At 52.8% G+C, this 27,243-nt stretch overlaps 2 protein-coding genes across 2 annotated transcripts in view; one reads left to right on the forward strand and one right to left on the reverse strand.

The window, feature by feature from the left end:
• Positions 1-2,645: 2,645 nt before the first annotated feature.
• Positions 2,646-27,243, reverse strand: part of LOC129047097 (zinc finger protein 850-like) — a 271,901-nt gene continuing 247,303 nt past the window's right edge. The window contains exon 5 of the mRNA XM_054518250.1: positions 2,646-3,507. Coding sequence (XP_054374225.1) covers positions 2,646-3,507 — 862 coding nt within the window. The remainder of the gene's footprint in view (positions 3,508-27,243) is intronic.
• LOC118701000 (olfactory receptor 14I1-like) lies at positions 16,380-17,312 on the forward strand. Its single transcript, XM_036405584.1, has one exon. It carries the CDS (start codon positions 16,380-16,382, stop codon positions 17,310-17,312), a length of 933 nt encoding a protein of 310 aa, XP_036261477.1.

The following is a 27,243-nucleotide window of genomic DNA, read 5'->3' on the forward strand; positions in this document are numbered from 1 at the left end:
TCATGCTGGAACCTGAGCAGTTGGTACCCATCTGTGTGTCTTTCTCTGGATCTTCTATCTTTCTGTTGTTCTCTATTTCATCTCCTTCTAATCCTACTTACCTGGAACATTTTTGGATAACTTAAAATCTTCAAAGTTTTTTAGGTTAAATGTGTGGGAATCCAGGTTACAAGGAATATTTCTCTGTCTGCTCTGAGGAATCCTGACCCCCAGAGAAACACTGCCTTGAACCTTCACCAATGGAGAGGACTTCCAAGACTTTGAGACAGATTAGAATTTACCCAAGTGTGAAATAGATTAGAGGCTAGTATAGCATGTCACTTGGGTGAGAAATTTAGGTTTTGAGATTTTTAGTATGGTGTAGATAGGAAGCAAGATGGAGGAATTGGGGTGTAGTCCCTGTCTTCTTCTTCTTCTAGTCAATTTTCTGCAGTGTTGGTGGCACAGGGTGATTGGTCAAGGAAAGCAGAGTGCAGAGGTTATGTGGACAGTCAAGGGGAGAGGTATGGGCAGATAAGTGGAAATAATGTAGGTTTTAAGAGTTAATTGGATGAGACAACCTTAAAAGACCTTGAAACCGTACATTTTGGGGCCATTTTGCGGTGCTTTTCCAGTGTGCTGAGCCTGGTGTGGACAGCAATGCAAAACTTTAGATAAGATAACCATAAACAAGAAGCTGAAGACCAAAAAAGTCCCATGCATCTCCTTTTACATGGCACAGAACTGCTACAGAGGGTTTACCCCATCAAGGGTGCCCCCAGAAAGGCCCAACATAAAACAAACATCAATAACTGATGCCCCAACAATGTTTGAGATGGGTTGGCTTTTTTCCATAAAGTTGTTTACTGAAGGGTGTTGTCTTAATTGGCCAATCATGTGAAATGTGTTGATTAAATGACCAATGAGGTCCACCTGTAGAAAACCAAGATATAAAAGAAGAGCATTGAAAAAACAGGTGGCTTTTAGCCCTTAGCCTTCTGATCTGAGTTGGTGTCATCTCTGATTCAGTGCTGAGATTTGGGGATCTCTGGGGGCTATTGGGGCTCCTTTCTGCACCTCGAGACCCAACAGGAGTTTCTCTAATAAACTTTGCCTGAAGCTCCCACTGTGCCCATGACAGGAATCCCTGTGAGTGTCTGGGCCATCCCGGCTCTTTGACAGCCTGGGGACTCCTGGGATGTCACCGTGGAGCCCCTGTGAGTGCCTGTGACAGATCGGTGCCTTTGCAGCCCAAGGTGCCCTGGGGTGTCACCATGGAATGGCTGTGACTGCCTCAGACCACAGGGCTCTTTACCATCCCCAGAAAGGCCTGGGAGGTCTTCATGGAGCCCCTGACTCTGCCTGTGACATTTCAGCTCTGGAACAGCCTGGAGACTCTTGGAAAGATCCCATGGAACCCTTCTGAGGGCCTGTGACAAATCTGATCCTGAGCAGGCAACCATCACCAGCCCCCTGTTGCTATGGTCAGTATCCATGGCAACCATGACCATCCCCCTGTTGCTATGCTCAGTTACCATGGCAACCATCACCAGCCCTTGTTGCTATGGTCAGTTTCCATGGCAACCATCACCAGCCCCTTGTTGCTTTGCTCAGTGCCTTGGCAGCTCCATGGAGACCCCATGCCAGGGGTGGTTGCCATGGACACCAGCTCAGGCCTGCAGCCAGAGGCAGTTGCCATGGCAACCATTGGCAGCCCCATCCCCAGGCTGATGGGATCCCAGAAGCACAGAATTGGCTGAGCTGGGAGGGACCCATCAGGATCCTCCAGTCCAACTGCTGGCCCTGCACAGGACACCCCAACAATGCCCGCCTGGGCCTGGCAGCACTGGCCAAACGCTGCTGCAGCTCAGAGAGCCCTGGAGCTGGGAGCCTTCCCTGGGGAGCCTGGCCAGAGCCCCAGCAGCCTCTGGCCAAAAACCTTTTCCTGACATCCAAGCTGAGCCTGCCCCGACTCAGCTGCAGCCGCTCCCTCCACTCCTGTCCCTGGGCACCAGAGGGAAGAGGTTCCCACAGCCCCAGCCTGGGACCCGCTCCCAAGGCTGCTGCCATGGCCACCAGGGCTGCCACCAGCTGGGATGCTCGGTTTCCACGGGCCAGGCTTCAGGAATGGGATTCCCCAATTTCCTGCTCCTGCTAAAACCGCGCTGCCCTCGCTGCCCTCCCGCCTCCCATGGAAAGCAGAAAAAGCAAAGATCCCGGACTGGGTTAAGAACAATTTAATGGGAACAGCAACGAGATAAGGAACAAACAGGAACTGAAACAATATTGATAACAGAAGGGATGAATAAAACTCTTTACAGGGAAAACTACAACACAACTCACAGGGTCTGCCTGGCTACAATATTTCTTGCCTGGAAAGGACACCCTTCTCCTCAGGGAGAGAGAGAAAGAGTCCCTTTCCTGTCCCAGGCAATGACCTGAGGTGGGAGTGAATGTAATGACATGGCCATGGCCAGACCCTCATGTTCTTCCATCCCACATCAGGTCATCGGCAAGGGCAGGACAAGGTACAGGTGTCTTCCCAGCATGGATCACAGGGAACATGGATCACCAGGGCTCTTTCCAATGTGGGTTCTCCCATGGGGGTTGAAATTGGAGTGGTGCATGAAGCTGTTCCTGCAATCGAGGCATTTGCAGGGCTTCATTTACTGGTGGCTCCGTTGGTGTTTTGTCAAGTGCGAGCTGCTGGTGAAGCTCTTCCCACACTGGGGACACTCGTAGGGCCTCTCCCCAGTGTGGATGCGCTGGTGGGTGACAAGGTGGGAGTTTTGCTTGAAGCCCTTTCCGCAGTCAGGGCAGTAAAAGGGCCTCTCATCCGCGTGAATCCGCTCATGCAGGCGGAGATTTGAGCTGGTCTGAAACCTCTTCCCACACGTGGGGCACTCGTAGGGTCTCTCCTCAGTGTGGATGCGCTGGTGGGTGACAAGGTGGGAGTTTTGCTTGAAGCCCTTTCCGCAGTCAGGGCAGTAAAAGGGCCTCTCATCCGCGTGAATCCGCTCATGCAGGCGGAGATTTGAGCTGGTCTGAAACCTCTTCCCACACGTGGGGCACTCGTAGGGTCTCTCCTCAGTGTGGATGCGCTGGTGCCTGATGAGGTGGGAGTTGAGCTTGAAGCCCTTTCCGCAGTCAGGGCAGTAAAAGGGCCTCTCATCCGCGTGAATCCGCTCATGCACGCGGAGATTTGAGCTGGTCTGAAACCTCTTCCCACACGTGGGGCACTCGTAGGGTCTCTCCCCAGTGTGGATGCGCTGGTGCCTGATGAGGTGGGAGTTGCGCTGGAAGCCCTTTCCGCAATCAGGGCAGTGGAAGGGCCTTTCCTCTGTGTGAATCTGCCGGTGCCTGGCGAGATCAGGGCTGGTGTGAAACCTCTTCTGACACTGGGGACACTTGTAGGGCCTCTCCCCAGTGTGGATGCACTGGTGGGTCAAAAGGGTGGAGCTGCAGCTGAAGCCCTTCCCACACTCCCCACATTCGTAGGGCCATTCCCCAGTGTGGATCATCTGGTGGCTGATCAGGGTGCTGCTCTGCCTGAGGCTCTGCCCACACTCCAAGGACTTGTGGGGCTTTTTCCCATCATGAAGCTGCTCAGGGACCACCAGCTCTGAGCTCTGGCTGAAGCTCTGTCCACCTTCCTGGCTCAGGGTGGGTCTTTCCTCCTCAGAGCGCCCTGGGCTGGGTTTGGAGCCCCTTCTCCTGTGGGATCTCTGGAACTTGTCCTCCCTGTTGGAATTCTGCACCGTGGAGCCACTCAAAATGGGCTCTTCCACGAGATTCTGCCACAGGGATTTGCCCTCCCTGGTCTCCATCCTCATCTTCTTCCCAGGGGGAGGAAGGACAAGGAGAGGATGGGATTTGCCTCCATGCCAGAGGGAAGGGGAAGGAGATCCCCCCAGTGCATCCCCGGCAGGACGGGGTTGGCAGCAGGGTTGTCCTACAGCCGGGGGCTGTGCTGGGCTGGGAGATGGAGCAGGAGAGAGGGGGAAAGGGGCACTGACTTCCTCCTCACCTGCCTGGGGCTCCTGGGGCACCTTCTTCTTGCTCACAGCCTCCTCCTCCATCTGGCCAAGTTTACGGGATGGAAAATCCTGTTTTGAGAAGGAAACAAGGGATAAGTACATTGAATTTTGTACTTGTTTGAAGGCAAACCTGGGGAGGGTCTTAACCAGGATTACAATTTAATAAGAAAATGAAGATCAAGGCAATGATGCAGAAACACTGCCTTAAACTGACCGAGTCAGGATATAACCTGACACCCTGTTGCTCTTCAGGGTGGTGGCTGCAGTCCCATTAAATGGTGGCTTCAGTCCTGTGGGAGTGATGAACGTGATTCTGTCCAAGCAGTGATCCTGTAGAAGGGTCTGGTCTTCCTCTGGAGGTCCAGGGGTGGTTCTGGAGCTCTTGTCCTCTGGGAATCCAGTAGGCAAGCTGCTCCTGGTGTTGCAAGGCTCACCTTATATGCAGGTAGGAATGCTTGGATCCTCCCCCTGGGCGGAGCATCCCACAATGGGAGGATGGAATTTTATCAGTCCTGCAGTGACACTCAATGGCCCATTCACAGCAGATATCTCCCCTGGAGGGCGTTATCAGGGCTGAGTTATGGAAGAGATAAAGAACACTGCCCCACCTGTTTATAGCAGTTGATGAAGATGGGCATTGAAAACATGCATTGGGTTCCATCTTACACTGCAGCCTGAAACAGTGGGGGAATCCCTGCTCCGGGGGTGAACACCACCCCCCTTACCCAAACTGGCTCAGGTGTAAAACCCCCACCCCGGGAAGGCCACACACACAGGGGACAATGTCACACTTGCCCTGCCCCAGGGGAGGTCTCTGTCCCTGTCACTCCTTTGCTCTCCCCCCCTTTTCTCTTTCTTTCCAACTCTACCTCACATTTACTGTTTAATAAAATCCACCTTGGATTTGGTCTTGTTAGCACCTTAATTGAGGTGGAGGCATTACTCCGGAAATTTTCTTAACCAAATTGCAACATTATTTTGGCACAGTGAGTTCAGGGCACTGTTGTCTGACTCCAAGTGCCTTTGACAACAGCCTGGTTCCCTCTGAAGAGGTTGTGGTTCTCTCTGGAGGAACTCTTGGAAACTTGGAAACAGTCCCTCCTTCCTCCTGTGGAACTTATGGGAGAAATTATGAGGAAAATGGCTGTTGTGGGTAGCCAGGAAAAAGAAAATATTTTGTTGTCCTTCCTTGAAAAGTTTCTTAAAATCACAGGGGGAGAGGGAGCAAATGGTATCAGAGTGACTGATAAAGTTCATTTACTCAAAGGTGAGGAACCCAAGGCTGCTAAAAGTCCCACAAGAAGCCCAGCTCAAGTAGCTAAATTCCCAAATAACTCCAACCACGGGTCTCCGGGAGGATTTTTTTGGAGCGTGTTCGGAGCCGGCAGATCCCGGACTCGAGCCCCGGATATCTCCGGGCTCCCTAAGAGGAGCTTTTTCGGGGGCAGAGGAGCCGCGATCGCCCCTCGGGAGGGTCCCGGGGGATCCACGTGGGGATGGCCCGGTACTGACGGGGCGGGACATTGGTTTTGGGGATCCCCGTGAGAGCCGGGGCTGTGGAACGGGGGACCCCCGGGGCGGGGAGAGGGGAAGGGGCGATACCGGAGCTGGGGCACCCCCGGCAGCCCGGAGATGAGGCGGGGACGGGACCCCCTGACCCTGACAGGGGCGTGTCCTGGGGTGACTTCATGATGCTCGTGCCCCATCGGTCCATTTAGCCCAGAAATGAGTTCTGCACCTTTAAGGCTGGTTCTGAGAGCCAAGGGGAGGAGGAAGAAGCTGCAGTTTGTTTTCAGGCACTGCACTCACTCCTCCACATTCCGGCTCCTGGATGGACAGAGGGCAGGACAGAGCTCTCCTTTGCTTTTAGTTAGTTTTGAGCTCGCTGAGGAAGAGAAGCTCCCTGGACTGTGGTTTTTCTTTTTCTTTGGAGCTGTTTAAACCTGCTCTGCACTGAACACCCAGAACACCACTGGCAGCTCCCACCTGTGGCCACCTGGCCGGGCCTGGGCAGTGGCATTTCCAGCACTGGAGGAACTGATAAGAGACTGATAAGTGACTGATAAGAGACTAATAAGAGACTGATAAGAGACTGAGTGCACTGAGCTACAGCCCAAGGAGGGACTTGTGGAGTTTGTCATCTATTTTGAAGCAGCAGCAGGTTTTATTGCTTAATATTGTTCAATTTTTGTGCTGGTGAATGCTTTGCCTGGTAAATAAAGTTTTTTTCCACTTTTCTCCAAGGAAATATTTTCCCGAAATGGCTGAGGGTGGGGCTGCTGAATCTGCATTCTAGAGGAAACCCCTTTTGGGGGTTTTCAACCAAATTTGCCCTAAACCAGGACAGGGCGGTAGAAAGAAGGGGGAACCCCCAGTGGCTGGATTGAGGGGAGGCTGGAGAGGGGGACCCTGAGACTCCAAAATCCGCCTGAATCCCTAAGAAGGACCCTGGAGAGGGGGGATCCCCAGGACCCATGGGATCCCCAGCAGCCCTGAGATGGGGGACCACCAGAACCCCAGAGGGATGAGACTGGAAATGGGACACTCGTGGTGGCTTTTTTTTATTCACTCTTGAATTTTGGAGGTTTTTATGGACATCAGGTGACTTCTAGACATGGACTTGTGTGGGAGGAATCCCCAACCCAAGGCATTCACACCTTGTTTTTCCCCAAATCAGTATTTTCCCCAAACCTTCTCACAGTGACATCCCGTCCTGTCCTGCTCTGGGTGAGCTCAGTCCCAAACCTGACCCTGATCCTGGTCTCAATCTCACTCCACATTCACAGTTCTGTATTTAATCCATCCCAGTCCCAAACTCATCTAGCCACAGACCCAATCCCAACCCCAGCCCTAAAGCCAATCCCATGTCTAGCCTTAACCCCAATCCCAGCTCTAATCCAAATCTCAGCCCCAACTCCAAGCCCAGCCCCAATTCCAGCCCCTTCCTAAATCCTCAGCCCCAAACCAAATCCCAGGTTAAGCCCTTCTGGGGCTTTGGGGGTGTCTCTGTCCCTGTGGCCCCGATGATGTTTGGGTGAGGTCACAGCAGGGCTGGGAGGGACAGAGACCACCCTGGCCTCCCCAGGGGTGAGAAGGTGGCAGAGCCCCCCAGCCCTGAGCAGCCTCAGCGGTGAGAGAGCCCCTGGTGCCCAGCCCTGCACAGGCATTGCCGGAGGCCAGAGGGATGGAGACCCCCCGAGCATCCCCCAGGGCGAGGGGACAGAGAGCCCCGAGCATCCCCTGGGCTGAGAGGGACAGAGACTGCCCCGAGCACCCCCTGGCACAGGGGTGAGAGGGAGGGAGATCCCCCAGGCATTCCCTGGGGTGAGAATGATGGAGACCCCTGGGGAATGGCCTGGGGTGACAGGGACACCCCTGGGGAATGGCCTGGGGTCACAGGGACAGGGACACCCCTGGGGAATGGCCTGGGGTCACAGGGACAGGGACAACCCTCCCAAGACATTCCCAAGCATCCCCCAGTGTGAGAGGCTCAGAGACACCTTGAGCATCCCCTGGGCACCGGACACAGTAAAGTTGTTTCTTTACAAAAATCAAACTTAATCCTACAGAAAATGCCTTGAATTTGCTCTTCCCACAAGTCACTTGTGGTGAAAAGGCAAACAAATCCCAAAATTTAATAAACTCACAGTAGAAGCAATTCTGTGGCAATTCCAAAATCCATTTGTCCTGCACAGCCCTAGCTCAGCTGCTGGCACATTCTGATAAAAGAAAAGTGGAAATTCAGCCCAATACATTGTGATACCTGTTTTATGAAAAGATTATGAAAAGGAAGGGAAAGCTCTGTGTAGATGTCACAAAGGTGACAGGAACAAAGAAAAAAATTATTCTTAGATTTGGCAAAGCCCCCAGCTGTGAAAGAGAAAAGGGGGGACAGCCACAGAGTGACAGGGACAGAGACCTCCCCTGGGGCAGGGCAAGTGTGACATTGTCCCCTGTGTGTGTGGCCTTCCCGGGGTGGGGTTTTACACCTGAGCCAGTTTGGGTAAGGGGGGTGGTGTTCACCCCCTGAGCAGGGATTCCCCCACTGTTTCAGGCTGCAATGTAAGATGGAACCCAAAGCATGTTTTCAATCCCCATCGTCATCAACTGCTAGAAACAGGTGGGGCAGTGTTCTTGATCTCTTCCATTACTCAGCTCTGATAACGCCCTCCAGGGGAGATATCTGCTGTGAATGGGCCATTGTGTGTCACTGCAGGACTGATAAAATTCCATCATCCCATTGTGGGATGCTCCGCCCAGGGGGAGGATCCAAGCATTCCTACCTGGATATAAGCTGAGCCTTGCAACACCAGGAGCAGCTTGCCTACTGGATTCCCAGAGGACAAGAGCTCCGTAACCACCACTGGACCTCCAGAGGAAGACCAGACCCTTCTACAGGATCACTGCTTGGACAGAATCACGTTCATCACTCCCACAGGACTGAAGCCACCATTTAATGGGACTGCTGCCACCACCCTGAGCAGCAACAGGGTGTCAGGTTATATCCTGACTCTGTCAGTTTAAGGAAGTGATTCTGTATCATTGCCTTGATCTTCATTTTCTTATTAAATTGTAATTCTGACTTAGACTCTCCCCCAGGTTTCCCTTAAATCCTGTACAAAAGACAATGAGTGCACCTTTTGTTTGGTTCCCAGAACAGGATTTCCCATTCCCAAACCTTGACTCAATGGAGGAAGGAGCCCTGGGATACCCAGGCAGGTGAGGAGGAAGTCAGTGCCCCTTTCCCCCTCTCTCCTGCTCCATCTCCCTGCCCTGCACAGCCCCCGGCTGCAGGACAACCCTGCTGCCAACCCCGTCCTGCCGGGGATGCACTGGGGGGATCTCCTTCCCCTTCCCTGTGGCACAGAGGCAAATCCCATCCTCTCCTTGTCCTTCCTCCCCCAGGGAAGAAGCTGAGGATGGAGACCAGGGAGGACAAATCCCCACAGCAGAACTTCGTGGAAGAGGCCATTTTGAGTGTCTCCACGCTGCAGAATTCCAACGTGGAGGAAAAGCCCCAGAGATCCCACAGGAGGAAGGGCTGCAAACCCAGCCCAGGGTGCTCTGAGGAGGAAAGACCCACCCTGAGCCAGGAAGGTGGACAGATCTTCAGCCAGAGATCAGAGCTGGTGGTCCATGGGCAGCTTCACAATGGGGAGAAGCCCCACAAGTGCTTGGAGTGTGGGAAGAGCTTCAGGCAGAGCAGCACCCTGATCAGCCACCAGATGATCCACACTGGGGAATGGCCCTACGAGTGTGGGGAGTGCGGGAAGGGCTTCAGCTGCAGCTCTGCCCTCATCATCCACCAACGCATTCACACTGGGGAGAGGCCCTACGAGTGTCCCCAGTGTCAGAAGAGGTTTCACACCAGCTTCCATCTCCTCCAACACCAGCGGATTCACACCCAGGAGAGGCCCTTCCTTTGCCCTGACTGTGGGAAGGGCTTCAAGCACAACTGGAATCTCGTCACCCACCAGCGCATCCACACTGGGGAGAGGCCCTACAAGTGTCCACATAACCTCTGCACTCTGCTTTCCTTGACCAATCACCCTGTGCCACCAACACTGCAGAAAATGGACTAGAAGAAGAAGAAGACAGGGACTACACCCCAATTCCTCCATCTTGCTTCCTATCTACACCATACTAAAAATCTCAAAACCTAAATTTCTCACCCAAGTGACATGCTATACTAGCCTCTAATCTATTTCACACTTTGGTAAATTCTAATCTGTCTCAAAGTCTTGGAAGTCCTCTCCATTGGTGAAGGTTCTAGGCAGTGTTTCTCTGGGGGTCAGGATTCCTCAGAGCAGACAGAGAAATATTCCTTGTACCCTGGATTCCCACACATTTAACCTAAAAAACTTTGAAGATTTTAAGTTATCCAAAAATGTTCCAGGTAAGTAGGATTAGAAGGAGATGAAATAGAGAACAACAGAAAGAGAGAAGATCCAGAGAAAGACACACAGATGGGTACCAACTGCTCAGGTTCCAGCATGACAACAAAAGAAACACCAGGAGGAGGCAGGATCCAGACCCTGCGCTGGCCTCATGCTCCGGCTTTTAACGCCCTGGGACTTCATGGCCCCGCCCCTGGGGTGGGACTGCCAGTTGCTTGTCCAATCAGAGCCAGGGTAGCACCAGCTGCTAGTGTGTGATTGATTGATTGACAGCTGGGCCAATCAGAGATGGGTTAGTACCGCCCCTGCTGTGTGATTGACAGCTCTGCCAGGCCAGGGTTGGGGGCGGGGCTCTGTCCCACCACAAACCAAAGCCTGACCCGGCCCTGGCCCGACATGGGACAGGTCTGCCTGGTTTGGCCTCCTGGGGGCTGTCTGACAGGTCCCACTGAATTTGGCATATCAAGGGCCACTTCCCATCTGACCGTGAAGCACTGGGGCTTTTATTCCCATGGGAAAGAACTGTCTTTCTTGTCTAGGCACCCATGGCCAAAATTGGGATTCTGCATCTAAAATTCCCTCTATCCAAGGGTTACTCCCAGACAAAATCTGCCTGTACAGTCAAGTCTGGCCAGCCTTGGCCTCTGGTGAGTGCCTCTCATCTGCCCCTGCCCCACTGGGGCTCACTTGTTTCCTTCCTATGGAGACCATTGTGACACTGCGGGGCATTGTGGAACCAATGGGCCATGGTGACACTGCAGGCTCTTGTGGAACCTGTTACACTGTAGGAACTTGTGGAACCAAGAGGAACATTGTTACCCTGCAGGGTACCATGGATCCAAGGGGCCACTGTGACACTGTGGGGCCTCGTGGAACCAAGAACATCTTTGTGGCTCTGTTGGGCCGCATGGTCCCAAGGGGCCAGTGTGAAGCAGCAGGGCTTTGTGGAACCAAGAGGCCATTGCTGCATTTCAGGGCCTCGTGGAGCCAAAGGGCCATTGTGATCCTGCAGGGCACCGTGGACCCATGGAGAGCATTGTGGCATTGCAAGGCCCCATGGAATCATGGAGACCCTTGTGACACTGTGGGGCCTCATGGAAGGAAGGGGCCATTGTGACACTATGGGAACTTGTGGAACCAAGGGAATCATTGTTGCACTACTGGGCCCCAATGGAACCAAGGGGCCATTGGACACAGCCAGGCTTCATGGAACCCAAAGGCCATTATGACACTGTGGGGCCTTGTGGAACCATGGAGACCATTAAGATCCTTAAGGACTTGTGTAACCAAGGGGCCATTATGACACCTGAGGGCCTCATGGAAGCTAGAGAACCACTGTGGCACTGCAAGGCCTCATGGGAGCAAGGAGCCATTGTGACACTGCAGGGCCCTGTGGAACCAAGGGAACATGAAATAGGTGTGGCTGCCTTGGCCTCCCAGGGGTCACCTGACAGGTCTGGCTGACCTTGGAATGTGGAAGGCCACTCCCGTCTGCCCCTGAAACACTGGAGCTCTGAGCTTTCCTTTGTATGGAAAAGAACTGTCCATCTTTTCCAGGCATCCATGGCCAAAATTAGGATTCCACCTCCAAATTTCTGTGTATCCAAGGATTGCTGCGAGTGAAAAGCTGCCAGGACAGACAGGTCTGGCTGGTCTTTAACTCCTGAGTGCCAGAACTCACCTGTTTTCTAAACACTGGAAAGGGCTCTCTGCTTTTCTTTGTATGGAAATAATCATCCTTCTGCAGGCCCAAATGTCTGAAATTAGGACTCCACATTCATAATTTCAAATATCCAAGGGTTGCTCCAAGCAAACCTGCCAGGACAGACAGGTCAGGCTTGCCTTGGCCTCTGGTGGTTGCTGTTCATCAGCTCCTGAAACATGGGGGCTCTGTGGTTTCCTTCCTATGGAGACCAATGTGACCTTTGGGAGCCTTGTGAAATGAAGGGGCCATTGTGACACTGCAGAGCACCATGGATCCAAGGCACCATTGTGACATTGTGGAGCCCCGTGGAACCAAGGACATCATTGTGGCTCTGTTGGGCCACATGGTCCCAAGGAGCCAGAGCAAATCAGCGGTGTGGGAGTTAGCCCAGCTGTAAGTCAGAGTCAGCCAGATTTTACCCCAAAACATTTGGGCATGAGTTTCAAGCCCTGGGAATCATTTGTTAAACTTAGGGTGTGCTTGACAGTTTCCCCATAAGCTTTTAGTGTTGCTATGTTAACTTGTCCAAGTTCTCCTCCCCTATTGGTTGCTTGTTTCCCCTATAGGGCTATTGTTCTAGAGTGTTCTACCCCCAAGTGTCTATGTTGTTGCTTCCCCTTTGTCTCAGGTCTTTGGATCCTGCCCCTCATACTGTTCTCGACTTCTCCATGTTTATTGTTTTTCACCCTGTTAATTAAGTTCCTTTTAAGCAACTCCATTGATCCTGCTCCTTTTCATTTTTGCCACCCTCACCCTGAAGTCAGGGAACCAGAGAGGTTTGTCACAGCCACCTTCACTGTGACCTTTGGCGCCCAAACAGGGACCATGACGCTCAGGGCTCCCTGTGTCAGTCACGTCAGCTGGGGTTAGCTGATGGATAGGCCAGCGCTCCCTGGGATTTTGGATTGTGCCGGGCCCGGTGGATTCATCGTTGCTTCAAGGGACCTTGCCCAGGATCGGCAGGGACAATGACAGTTACACCTGCATAGGATTGCAGGTGGGTTTGGGGAAACGCAAGACATTTATTGCCCATTTTGCCACTGTGTTTTTACAATATGCACCCACGTCCCACAATTGACTTGGGGTCCTCCGGTGGCTCTTCTCTGAGGCAGAGAAAGAGAAAAATGGGCAGCCAGATGTCCAAAGTAGAAAGAAGCATATATGGATGCTTTAATTCTCACTGGTCACGACACAATATTTTCAAAGAAGAAATTAAAATCAATCATGAGGAGGATCATTAAAAATTTTTCATATGCCTCTGCTGATGAAATCCATACCACTGAATTCTGGGACTCAGTGAGAGTTAAATTGCACAACCTTTTGATCAAAATGGAGCCCATTGCATCCCACATGCTCCCCATCTTCCACACCACCATTCACCAGCAAGCAGTGTGTTGAAAACTCAATCCATTGGTCACTCCTAACTCGGGACCTCCCCTAAACCTGCATTTCTCAGACCTTCCACAATGCTCCAAGATGGCAATGGCCACACTGTCTTGGAGCATCATGCCCTGGAGACTCAAGACGGAAGGAGCCTGAATGTGGCTCGGGAGCCCGACCATCCTCCCTCCATCTTGGCTCCTCCACTTCCTGCTACCACAGCCTTCTCTTCCGCCTTGAACAAACCTCCAGACTCCACCCCCACAACTGCGGGTCACGCCCCCACTGTCAATCATCCTCTCTACCCTGGGCCATGCCTCCAGTTAAGAAAGGAGACTGGCAAATAACCTCGAAAATCCTCATTGCCCTGATATGGTACGGAAGAAGGGGCCAGAATCCCAGGTGTCAGCCACTGGTTTACGGGGAAATCAAGGATCTTTGTTGGGAAGCTAAAGACCATAGGAAGGACTTACCTTGTTTAAATGGCCTAATGAGGGCCATGTTTACAGCACATGCTTTAACCCCCTATAATTTAAAATATATTATGACCATGTTGTTTTCACCTATAGAATAAACCCTGTGGGAAGGGGGATGGAAGTGTTTACTAAATTAACATTAACAGCATTCATGATTAATCATTAACAGCAGACTATGCTAATAATGAGGCAAGGGCAGAATTGACAATCAACCATCTAGCTGGAGAAGGACAACACAGCCTACCAGATGATCAAGCAGCAGGTATCCCCAGAGAAGTATTGGATGATATCAAAGAGATGGCTTTGAAAGCTTTAATCCAGGTATCGGATGGTAGCACCCCCAATTTGGACTACCTTGGGTAGCTGCAGCTAAAGCTTTAGGACAATCAGACCATCCTGGGTGCCTGTTAAGTAAGCAAACCAATGCTGCCTCCCTCACATTGAGTGGCTGCTCTCAGACACAGAGACCATCAGACACGCCACCTTGCAGAACAGCGATAGAGTTTTTACTCTGGGCACATGGGCATGGCTGTGTAGACTCTGAGGGCATGTGCTGCATGAACCTCTCCAGCCACAGCGAGTCAATCCACAAGAGCATTCAGGCACTGAAGGAAGGGTTCAAGAAGCTTCAAGTGGAAAACAAACACTGGTTCAATAAACTCTTCCAATGCAAGGGATTCAAGGGATGGATGATGTCTAGCTGAAACAGAACGAGTAATTCTCTTAGTGGTTGTTGTTGTATTGTTAATTGTCGCATGTTTGTTTGGATGCTTTTAGAAAGTCTTACAAAATTCTTTCAGTTCCATCTTTGTTGTAAAACAGAAAGGGGGAAGATACCCAACACAGGCTCCTCATGGACTCCATGGAGAAGAGAATTGGAGGCCAGGATGGCACAAAAACTTCTCAGAGACTCAGTGTGGGAAGGAAAATTCCTTAAAAGTATCTAAAAGTATTCTTAAATCCATAAAGCACCTTAAAAACCTTGAGTATCTCAAGGCATTAATGAGCCCCACTGAGTGTCAGTACAAAGCTCTCAAGGGACTCATTAAAGCAGATAATTGGGGCCATGATTGCACAAACCTCTCACAGAGTCTGGATCAAAAGGGAAACACCAAGTACCTTCAAATAACTGAAGTACCTTGAAGTATTAATGAACCCCACTGAGTGTTGTTACTGACAAAGCCTCTCCAGGGACTAATTACAGCAGATAATTGGAGGCCATGATTGCACAAACCTCTCAGAGACTCCAAGGAAAAAGCCAAACCCAAAGTCCTTTGGAAAACCTGCAGTCCCTGCAGGGAGCATGAAGGAGCCCCCAGGGCCATTGCTGAGCAAGGCTCCCCAGGGACTCCTTGCAGCAGATCCTTGAGGCCACTGGGATGTGGGCTAGGGGGGGATGCTGAGGGCAGCACAAGGGGCTGACAGTGCCCAGCCTGGCTGGGGCTGTGCCAGGAGGCCCCAGGGCCTCAGGACAAGGTGTCTCCTCCCAGCCCTTGCTGGCACAGACCCTGCTGTGGCCCAGGGCACCAAGACTTGGCTTCTCTTTGTCCCCACCTGTCATCACTGCCTGCAGTTCTCTGCTCCGCCTGGGGCCTGGGGACACTTGCTCAGTCGTGTCCCTCACTGGGACCCATTAAAAGTCCAAGAAAGTTTGGAGTTGGATTCTGCCTTGGAGTTCTGGAGAGGTTTCTTCAGCTCCCTCTCAGGGACTGATGTTCAGGGCCTGAGCACAAAGCCCCAGAGGCTGATTAAAGTCCTTGTGCTGTGTCTGTGCTGCTGAGCTGGGCTGGGCTCCTGGCCCAGAGGCAGCTCCTGGTCACCAAGAAGAGCTTCAAAAGCACATTTCTCTTGATGAGCAGCTCTTCTGCCAGCCCAGCAGGGCTGGGGCACTGCCTGCAGCCAGCCCGGGCACAGCACAGAGGCACAGAGAGCTTCAATCAGTCAGGGCTGGGAAGGGGCTGAGAAGTGCCTGGGGCACAATCACTGCCAGCCCTTGGCACAGGAACCTCTGGCTGCAGGACAATGCAGCTGCAGCTCCTGGAGCCATCTCCTCAAGCTGGAACATGCCAATGCCTGCAGAGCCTGTGAGTACATTCTCTGATTGTCTCTTGTGCAGAGCAGCCAGGGGTGCCCAGGGCTGTCCTGCAGAGCAGGGTCCTGAAGCCCAGGGCGCTGTGCTGGGGCAGGGACTCTGCTGCCTGCCAGGGACAGCTCTCAGCCAGCCCTGGCAGCTGCTCCCAGCGCTGGGGGACAAGATCTGGGTGGCAGGAGACAGCTGGTGAGGCTTGGAAGTGTTCTCCTTGTGTGGGGAGGATGCTGCATTGTTCAGGACTTCTCCCAGCATGGCATTGAACTGCAGAACATTTCCAAGTAGGTTATTCAGGGAGCACAGTAATGCAGGGGTTGCATTAAAGGGAAAATCCTGATTTTTATTTTACTGCTCTGGGTTGCCTGGATGGGAAACTGCACATAGATAATCATCTCTGAGTTCAGGTGGAAAAAAACCAAATTCTCTCCGGTCTGAGTAAAGCAGACAGTGACAGAAATCAACACAATGTCCTTTAGACACAGCATCAGTGTCGCTTTTCCAGCCTCCTCAGGGTTGCTCTGACGTTGCCATCAGAGCCTGCAGAGCCAGGCCAGCCCTGGGCAGTGCCTGAGCTGGGAGGGCTCTGCAGGGCAGAGCTGAGCCCCCAGGGCTGGGCTGGGCTCTCGCAGCACTGGCAGGGCCCAGCCCTGGGCACAGGGAAGCATCTGCTGGCAGGGACAGCTCCAGGCAACAGAGCCCTGGGCAGGCAGTGGGGGGAAAGTGCCCCCAGCCTGTGCTGGGATATTTCAAGTCCTCTCCAAACCCAACTATTCCATGATTACTTTTTTTACAGATCCCCATGCCAAGGCACATCAAATGTCCAACAGCAGCTCCATCAGGCACTTCCTCCTGCTGGCATTGGCAAACACGCGGCATCTGCAGCTCCTGCACTTCTGCCTCTTGCTGGGCATCTCCCTGGCTGCCCTCCTGGGCAACGGCCTCATCATCAGCGCCGTAGCCTGCGGCCACCACCTGCACACGCCCATGTTCTTCTTCCTGCTCAACCTGGCCCTCAGCGACCTGGGCTCCATCTGCACCACTGTCCCCAAAGCCATGCACAATTCCCTCTGGGACACCAGCAACATCTCCTACACAGGATGTGCTGCACAGCTCTTTTTCTTTATGTTCTTCATCTCAGCAGAGTATTTCCTCCTGACCGTCATGTGCTATGACCGCTACGTGTCCATCTGCAAACCCCTGCACTATGGGACCCTCCTGGGCAGCAGAGCTTGTGCCCACATGGCAGCAGCTGCCTGGGCCAGTGCCTTTCTCAATGCTCTCATGCACATGGCCAATACATTTTCCCTGCCCCTGTGCCATGGCAATGCCCTGGGACAGTTCTTCTGTGAAATCCCACAGATCCTCAAACTCTCCTGCTCAAACTCCTACTTCAGGGAACTTGGAGTAATTGCTGTGAGTTCCGGTTTAGGATTCGGATGTTTTGTGTTCATTGTTTTCTCCTATGTGCAGATCTTCAGGGCTGTGCTGAGGATCCCCTCTGAGCAGGGACGGCACAAAGCCTTTTCCACCTGCCACCCTCACCTGGCTGTGGTGCCCTTGTTTGTCAGCACTGGCACATTTGCTCACCTGAAGCCCCCCTCCATCTCCTCCCCATCCCTGGATCTGTCATTGTCAGTTCTGTACTCAGTGGTGCCTCCAGCCCTGAACCCCCTCATCTACAGCCTGAGGAACCAGGAGCTCAAGGCTGCTGTGTGGAGACTGATGACTGGATGGTTTCAGGAACATTAAACTGCTGGCCAATTTCTGCAAATAACTTGTAATAAAACTCATCTTTTATATTTCTTCTCGCTTGCATTTCCTTTGTTTTTACTTTTACTTTTCCTTTGTTTTACTTTTTTCATATTGTCAATGAAGAAAAGCCATTCCTTGTGCAATTTCTCATTTTGTTTCTCTTCACCTTCCCTGTGGCCACAGACTGTGTCAATGAGGGGCTATGCACTCTTGATGGTTGTAAAGGAGCTAAAGGATCTCCCAGCAGAGTTTTCTGCAGAGATGCCCTTTTGTTGCCTTCTCTGGAGCTGCAGCAGCAATGTCTGTGTGCAGAGCTGGGGCAGATCAGTGCTGGCCCAGCAGCTGTGCCCAGCAGCAGCAGCAGCAGCACTTGGTGTTGCCAGTGCTGCTGCCGTGGCCCTGCCCCGCTGCCCTGGTGACCCTGGTGTTGCTGCAGGGCCTGAGTGCTCTCGGGGCCGGGCACAGCCCTGGGGGTGGCAGTGCTGGGGCTGCAGCAGGGACAGGCCATGGGCACTGCTGGGGCAGCGCTGACGCCTCAGGCCAGGCCCTGGGGGCTCCAGGCTCCTTGCCCAGGCTCTCTCAAGAACACGGCCAGGCCAATGCTCAGCACAGAAACCCCCGTGAGCAGCCCCAGGATGTGGGCATGGGGAGAGGAACCTGAGGGAGCACAAATGCCTGGGGTCAGCAAGGGCTGGGGGACACCAGGGAAACCACTCAGCTTTGTCCTGGCCTCTGCACTCAGCCAGAGAGTTTGTTCCCATCAGCTGGGAGTTTCCTGTCCCGCTGCAGACGCTGTTGCTCAGAGCCAGGGCTGCCTGGCAGCCACCCCCAAACTGCCCTGAGCATTTCCTTGGCTCGACCTTTGCTTTCTTCACTCTTCCCTTTTACAAATTTCTTCCTATTGCCCAGCCCTGTTCCCTCTCCTGCAAACAGCCCATCCCTGTTTGCCCTTTCCTCTCTGGCCCCACTCCCCATTGCAGTTCCTGACTTGGCCCCATGGGAACGTCCCTTGTGTGGAGAGCTAGGGATCTGCGTGCGGAAGATCTCGGGCTGTATGGGTAGATAAGAAGCTCCCCCTCACCCTGCAGTCTGACCTTTGCTCTGTACCCGGCTGCACCCGGCCGGACATGAGCAGAGGGAAGTGACACAGACTGCCCAAGCCATAAATACCCCTGAGACCCCTCAATAAACGCCATTTGCTGTCCACCACATTGGTGTATGTAGCATTGGACCGAGTGACCCTGGGCCTTGGGTCACCGTGCCGGACCCCTTCGAACCAGGTCGCTACGCCGTAACGGCAACACCCTTGGGCAGCAGGATCATCCTACAAGTGCTGCAGGAATTGTCTGCAGGCTCCTGCATTGCCTGCTGCTGCTCCCTTGCCAGAGGCCTAGCAGGCCTAGTGCAGCGGGGGGGACGCCCCCGGACCAGCGTGGACCATGGAAGCCATAGCGAAGGTCGTAACTCAGATGCATGCTCAATGGGGGATTGATTGTAAGCTAAAAGATTTATGTCTTGCTATTCCGAGACTTATTAAGCTGGGGGCGATACACAGCCCAGTGGATATTCTCCATTTGGAGATATGGGATACTTGTACAAAGGTTTTAGCTGAGGAAACTATGTCCTCAGGCTCAGGGAAAGCTCTAAAGTCATGGGGCAGAGTCGTGCAGGCTCTGCAGAAAGCTAGAGAAGAGCAGGAGACCTGAAAAGCCACGCAGGCTTGGCTATTAGCCACGTCGCAGTTGGGGGTGGGCGCGGCAACGCAGACCGCAGAGGGCTTCGATCAGATCGGCACCGCGGAACCGCGAACGCTGGATTCCCCCGAGCAGACCGCTTTACCATCAGAGGGGGGGAACGCGCGTGGGCATTTTGGCCGGGGTTAACGGAGGAAGCACGGGAGGCGGTGAAATTGCTGGACCCCGAAAGGGTGGATAAAAGCGCACCCCCTCCGTATGCGTTTGAAAATGGCGCCGAACCGCGTGTTCAGGGCGGAAAGGGAAACAAGGGGCGGAAATGCAGTCAGCCTGCTTAACAACACATGCGCGGGCGAGCGGGGGGACGGGGCGGCCCCCGCGGAGGAGCGTAAGGCAAATCAGAGCGCTCAGTTCACTTTAGGTCCTTATAGGCAAGGACCTCCCCCAGTAGGAGGCGGGGGCCCCCAGGGGGAGGGAACGGCCCGACCCCCGCAAGAAGGGGCGGGGTCGGAGCCCGAGAAAAAGGCAGAGCAGCCCGGAAACGTCCAGGCAGTCGACTTCCGACTCGGACTCGGACTCGAGCTCTGAGCTCGAGAGGGGATCGGGGAGTTCCGACTCGGATTCGGGTTTTAACAGAAGGAGAGCAGCGGCATACAAGGTCACTGGCCACAGCGCTCCTGCATGGGTGAAGGGGATATCGGAGAAAGATCGAACTCCGCTTACAGACTGGCGGAAAATAAAAATAGCGTGTGCTGAATGGACTCCGTCGGTGAAACTGGTGTTCCCCGTTCGGGTGGGGGGAGCCGGCGGGAATCAAAGGACCTATTCCCCGGTAAACCTGAAAGACGTGCAGGCAATTATTAAAGCAATTGCAGATAGGGGAATTAATTCTGCCATGGTTTCCACACTCATTGACACCGTTTTTGGAGGGGATGACATGTTACCTTTTGATATTAAGCAGACTTGCAGAATGATTTTTGATGGGGCAGGAATGATCGTTTTTAAGCAGGAATGGGAGGATAACTGTATTAAGCAGCTGGCCCTGGTAACAGGGGCAGACCATCCACTGCACGGCTCCAGCATACAGAGGTTAATGGGCACAGACCCTACAATGATCACCCCTCAGGCACAGGCTGAGGGCTTGCGGGCACATGAGGTTATGACAACAACCTGTGCTGCCCGAGAAGCCATCCGTGTTGCTTCCAAAGTAATAGCCAAACCATCGCCTTGGTCCACAATAAAGCAGAGTGAGAGTGAAAGCTTCACTCAGTTTGTGGATCGTTTACAGGCTGCCTTGGACTCCTCAACATTACCCTCAGAGGCAAAGGGTCCTGTGCTGGCAGAGTGCCTACACCAGCAATGCAACTCAGCCACCAAGGACATTTTAAGATCACTGCCGCAAGGGTCTAATCTAGCTGCCATGATCAGACACGTTGCAAAGGAAGAACACCTAGCTCCCATTCAAGCAGCAGTTCACACTGCAATAACGAGTGTCATGGCATGCTTTAAGTGTGGCCAAGCTGGGCACGTGGCAACAAACTGCCCCCAGTCAGGGCGCCCACCAGCAGCTGCTCCATCACGCCAGGGGAGACCTAGGGGACCATGCTGGGCATGTGGAAAGAAAGGGCATTTAGCTAAGGAATGCAGATCCAGGCATCAGGGAAACGGGAGAGGGAGGGGGCAGCCGGGCCGTATCCAGCCTCCTCCCACCTGGAACATGCAGCGGCCCAGCTACAGCAACCCCCAATGGGGCACAGGGCTCTCATGCCCACCACCTCCACCCCCTCAGGGAATGACCAACTTTGTCGCCCAGCCAATGGCTCAATCGAACCCATCTGCACCTCAGGAATACCAAGAACAGCTCCCTGGGGCCGAGGCCCCTGGGTGGCTTTGGCCATGAAAGCATGGGAACAGGACCCATGGGTGGCCTTCGCCGCGAAGGTGGGGAAACACCCACTGATCGTGTGGGCAGTGTGTCGTCTCCACAACAGCTCCGACAACTCGGCCATCTGCCTTCCCTTTTGGGTGGACACAGGGTCAGATGTTACCGTCATCCCAGACATACATTGGCCTTGACCATGGAAGCTAGAAGTAGCCCCCATGGTGGGCGGAGTTGGAGGGCTGTCCCGAGCCCACAAGAGCACTCAACCAGTGGCAATAACCCTCTGCACCGAGAGAGGACCGGGAAGAACTATCACCCTCACTGCATATGTGATGTCGGACTGCCCACCCTTGCTAGGGAGGGATGCCCTAGCCCTGCTGGATGTTAGGGTGACAAATTTATTCTAAGGGCCACTGTTGCGTACCCGCCATTGCCCATCAAACTGACTTGGAAATCAGCCGACCCAGTGTGGGTCGAACAGTGGCCCTTGTCAACGCCTCGAATGACTGCCCTCATTGAGTTAGTTAGCCGTGAATTACACAAGAATCATATAGAACCCTCCACAAGTCCATGGAACACTCCGATCTTCGTAAAAGGCAGGAAACTCGCCCTAAGACATCTGGGCATCAAACCTTCCAGGATAAGCTTGCCTCTCCGCAAACAGCTCTCTGCGCAGTCAACAACAATATCGGAATATCTAGCCATGGCCCTTACAGGCTTTGGAGGAGAGATTCGCTACGCGGAAAAACCCCCTTGGACTCGGCTGCTCACGGTCATCGATATCGACCTCCCACCAAAAGTACTTGACCGACCGCGGGCGGGACCAACCATCTTCACGGACGCATCATCACAGACCTCCACCGCGGCGGCAGTATGGCAGTCAGGAGAACAGTGGCAATGTGTCAAGGCAACCGACCCCACGCTTTCAGTCCAACAGCTTGAAGCAGCAGCTGTAGTGCTAGCGTGCGGACTGTTCCCAGAAGAACACCTTAACATTGTGACTGATTCCATATTTGTGGCCAAGCTCTGCCTAGCCATGTCCGGACCAGGTGTGTCAGTGTCCACAGTGGCAACGATGCTGGAGGAAGCACTCTATTCACGGAAAGGCACCATATCAGTCATCCACGTCAACAGCCACGACCCGATCAAAGGATTCTACCAAATAGGCAACGACAAGGCTGATGCCGCCGCAAAGGGCGTATGGACACTGAAAGAAGCTCGTCAGTTGCATGAATCCCTTCACATCGGAGCTAAAGCGCTTGCGAAAAGGTGCGGGATTTCTACCGTGGACACAAAGCACGTCGTCGCTACGTGCCCCCACTGCCAGAAGTCGCCACTGTGGTCGAGTGGCGTCAACCCCAGAGGCCTCAAAGCCTCAGAAATATGGCAAACAGACTTTACACAATGCCAGATGTTGAAACCCCGAGCGTGGCTCGCGGTTACTGTAAATACGTACAGCGGCATGATTGTGGCCACACAGCATCTCAAGACCGATTCCAAAGCAACCATCCAACATTGGCTAACAGCCATGGCATGGCTTGGAGTTCCAAAACAGATCAAAACAGATAACGGCCCAAACTTCATCTCAAAGGTAGTCCAAGCATTCACCTCGAAATGGAACATCGCCTTGGTGCATGGCATCCCATGCAACAGCACCGGTCAAGCCATCGTCGAAAGAGCAAACCAGACTCTGAAAACTAAGCTGGAAGTGCTAGCAAAGGCAGAAGGCTTCACCAATGCCATTCCTCCGGGTGACCAGGTGCGCATGCTGGCAACTGCGCTGCTAGCGTTAAATCAATTCCCTAGGGGGGACGAAACAAACAGTCCTGCTCAGAGACACTGGGCCACTCGGGCGCTAGAGGAAGGCCCACGGGTGGTGGTCAAAAATGAACTAGGGGAGTGGGAACAGGGTTGGAGATTGGTGCTCACGGGGCGGGGATATGCGGCCATTAAAAAGGACGGGGACATTAAATGGTGTCCACTCAAATCTATCAAACCAGACCTTCATAGGGAAACTCATGAGAATTGTGAGACTTTGTTTGCAGGACTGGATCATTGGACGTCCCCGAAACTCATATGCCCCACTACTGGGAAAGAGAGAGAGGCCAACGAGCAACCCAACACCACCTGAGAAGCTGGTGCCATCAAAATTAAAGCAACAACGGTGTTTCGGTGTGATTATGCTGTTGGGGCTTGTCGCCAGAGGGCAAGCCAGCCCAGACTACTACCCTCATCAGCCCTTCAGGTGGGTCATGCAACATCTTACTGGTGACAAAATGCTCAGAGACATCACCATGCCGAACGCCCCGTCCTTCGTGCTTCGCGTCACCGACCTGTTTCCGGGACAACCAAAGGTAGACCCCTATTCTTCACACGCCACACACATGTACCTATCTTACTGGTGCCCAGCCTCGAACCCAGGAAAAAGTTATTGCAATCGCCCAGGGTGGGGATACTGTGGGCATTGGGGCTGTGAAACAATAGTTACAGACGCCAGGCCGTCAGGACCTGGGTGGGACCCACAAGAGCCTGACAGATTCCTACAGTTCACCTGGGCACCCGCAGGCTGCAAAACACCCGTCTTCCTTCAGGGAAGTTTCTATCGAAACCACCATAAAGTCCCCGAATCCCGAAAATGCACTCACTATAACATGACAGTTTTGCAGCCGAATCACCCTAGCTGGGCCATGGGCAAAGCATGGACAGTAGTCCTTCAAGGGTCAGAAAAGTGGTTGAATGTGCGAATTACCAGACTCCCAGCTTCAGTATCCCAATCAGTCGGACCCAATCTGGTTCTAGTAGTAAGTAGACCCAGGGAAGAGATCACAGCTAACGGTAGTTCTAGCCGCGAAACACAGAGGTCGAAACTAGTCTCCCCATCCGATCTCTTAACCAAACCAACCCTCTCCAATCCATTCTTAAGTGTGTTAAATGCTACCTTCTTATCGTTAAAACAATCCAACCCGAACTTCACAGAATCATGCTGGTTATGCTATGATGCACAACCCCCTTTTTACGAAGGTGTTGCCTTCGATCTCCCATTCATCTTCTCGAAGTCAAACAATCCACGCCAATGCAGATGGGACACCCCCCAGAGAGGTATCACCCTAAGTCAGGTTACGGGCCAGGGCAAATGCTTTGGCAATGCAACCTTGGCAAAGCAGATGGGCAACGTCTGCAAGGAATTCGTCAAACTTAAGGGAGGGAAGTTCCAGTGGGTGATCCCAGCTGCATCGGGAATGTGGGTCTGTCACGGATCCGGGGTAAGCCCATGTGTACTCCTTGACAAATTCGATCATTCTACTGACTTTTGTGTCCAAGTTCTAATTGTCCCCAGAGTCCTGTATTGCCAAGAAGAAGAGGTGTACCACTTGTTCGAGGAACCCAACTGGCTCTACAAACGAGAGGTGATAACAGGCATCACCATCGCAATGCTCCTCGGTTTAGGAGCTACCGGTGCTGCCACAGGCATCTCGGCCCTTGCAACACAACATCAGGGACTGGCACAACTGCAGATGACAGTTGATGAGGACTTGCAAAGGATCGAGAAATCCATCTCTTCCCTGGAAAAATCCCTTTCCTCACTCTCAGAGGTTGTCCTCCAAAACAGGAGAGGACTGGACCTCTTGCTCATGCAGCAAGGAGGCCTGTGTGCTGCCTTGAAAGAGGAATGCTGCTTTTATGCAGACCACACCAGAGTCGTCAGAGACTCCATGGCCGAACTGAGAAATCGGCTAAACCTAAGGAAAGCAGATAGAGAAGCTCAACAGGGCTGGTTCGAGTCGTGGTTCAACCGGTCTCCATGGCTCACCACCCTGATTTCTACCCTAATAGGCCCAGTCACTATAATCTTACTAACCCTAATCTTCAGGCCCTGCATATTAAACAAACTGGTGCAATTTGTTAAAAGGCGTTTGGAAACGGCTAACATTTTGTTTCTCGAGCGCCGACAATTACTTTAAGGCGTGCCACTTACTAACACACTTACGATTTTACGCTAATTCCACTAACCCATGTAATTTTGTAACCTTTACATTTTATAAGATTTTTACTAATCATGAGGGGGGGGGGGAAATGTGGAGATCTAGGGATCTGCGTGCGGAAGATCTCGGGCTGTACGGGTAGATAAGAAGCTCCTCCTCACCCTGCAGTCTGACCTTTGCTCTGTACCCGGCCGCACCCGGCCGGACGTGAGCAGAGGGAAGTGACACAGACTACCCAGTCCATAAATGCCCCTGAAACCCCTCAATAAACGCCATTTGCTGTCCACCACATTGGTGTATGTAGCATTGGACCGAGTGACCCTGGGCCTTGGGTCACCGTGCCTGACCTCCCGAACCAGGTCGCCACGCCATAACGGCAACACGTCTGTTCTGGTTTGAAGGCCAACCTGGGGGAGAGGCTAAACCAGAATTACAATTTAATAAGAAAATTAAGATCAAGGCAATGATACAGAAACACTGCCTTAAACTGACAGAGTCAGGATATAACCTGACACCCTGCTGCTGGTCAGGGTGGTGGCAGCAGTCCCATTAAATGGTGGCTGCAGTCCTGTGGGAGTGATGAACGTGATTCTGTCCAAGCAGTGATCCTGTAGAAGGGTCTGGTCTTCCTCTGGAGGTCCAGTGGTGCTTCTGGAGCTCTTGTCCTCTGGGAATCCAGTAGGCAAGCTGCTCCTGGTGTTGCAAGGCTCACCTTATATCCAGGTAGGAATGCCTGGATCCTCCCCCTGGGCAGAGCATTCCACAGTGGGATGATGGAATTTTATCAGTCCTGCAGTGACACTCAATGGCCCATTCACAGAAGATATCTCCCCTGGAGGGCGTTATCAGGGCTGAGTCATGGAAGAGATAAAGAACACTGCCCCACCTGTTTATAGCAGTTGATGAAGATGGGGATTGAAAACATGCATTGGGTTCCATCTTACATTGCAACCTGAAACAGTGGGGGAATCCCTGCTCAGGGGGTGAACACCACCCCCCTTACCCAAACTGGCTCAGGTGTAAAACCCCCACCCCGGGAAGGCCACACACACAGGGGACAATGTCACACTTGCCCTGCTCCAGGGCAAATGGTATCTCTCTAATATTTTCTTAACCAGATTGCAAAATTATTTTGGCACAGTGAGTTCAGGGCACTGTTCTTTGACCCCAGTTGCCTTTGACAACAGCATGGTTCCTTCCTCTGAGGGGGTTGTGGGTCTCTCTGGAGGAACTCTTGGAAACTTGGATGCAGCTTTGTCTTGAGCGACCTATGGGAGAACTGATGAGGAAAATGGCTGTTGTGGGACTGGAGTGTAAAGAAAATATTTTGTTGTCCCTCCTTGAAAAGTTTGTTAAAATCACTGGAGGAAATGGAGCAAATGATAGCAGCAAGACTGACAAGGTTCATTCACCCCATGGTGAGGAACACAAGGCTGCTAAAAGTCCCAGAAGAAGCCCAGCTCAAGTAGCTAAATTCCCAAATAACTACTGAATTCCCAGTCTTGGGTTTTTTGCCAAATGTGAGAATCATTATTCTCTTCATCCCTATCACCTTTGTGACAGCTGCACAGAGCTTCCACTTCCATTTAATAATATCTGTATTGGGCCGAATTTGCACTTTTCTGTAATTGTAACCTGCCAGCAGCTGAGCTGGGGCTGTGCAGGAGCCAAGGAAACTTGGAATTGCCACAGAATTGCTTCTATTGTCAGCCAGTGCTGCGGCGGCCGTGGGGCAGAGGCATGGGAAAGGGGGGTCCAGGGTGGCAGTGGAGGAAATGCCGGGCCCGGGGGCTGAGCACAGGGCTGAGCACGCAGAGATGGTTTTGTTCTTGCTGAGCTCACACTGAGCCAAGGCCTGTCCTGCCCCTCATTCAGCCACGCTGGGGAGGGGCTGAGGGTGTGGGGGAGGTTGAGAGGGGACACAGCCAGGACAGCAGACCCCAGCTGACCCCAGGGATACCCCAGACCATAGGACATCATGATCAGTGCATGAAGTGTGGGGAACAAGGAGGAAGGGGGGCACATTTGCAGTGAGGGTTTTGTCTCCCCAGGTAACACTTAGGCAGGATTGGGCCCTGTTTCGCCAGTGGGCAGGGCCCGCACCAAAGACACAGACACCAACTTAACTTAGGAACAGTGTAACTTAGATAATGCAAATTTGCAAAAAATTACAAAAATATTAGGTAGGCAAATAAATAATCATTAGTAAATAATTCCGAAAGAGAAGATGTTGAAATGAGTATCACACAACTGTCCATTTCTGGCTGCAGGCTCTGGAGATTCTATCTCTGCCTTCAATCAGGGTTGCATTCCCTAAAGAATCCTGGCACCAAATCCTGCTTCCCAAGGCTGGAACAATGTCTCAGGTT

Source organism: Molothrus ater, unplaced genomic scaffold, assembly GCF_012460135.2.
Source record: "Molothrus ater isolate BHLD 08-10-18 breed brown headed cowbird unplaced genomic scaffold, BPBGC_Mater_1.1 matUn_MA114, whole genome shotgun sequence".
NCBI lineage: Eukaryota > Metazoa > Chordata > Aves > Passeriformes > Icteridae > Molothrus > Molothrus ater.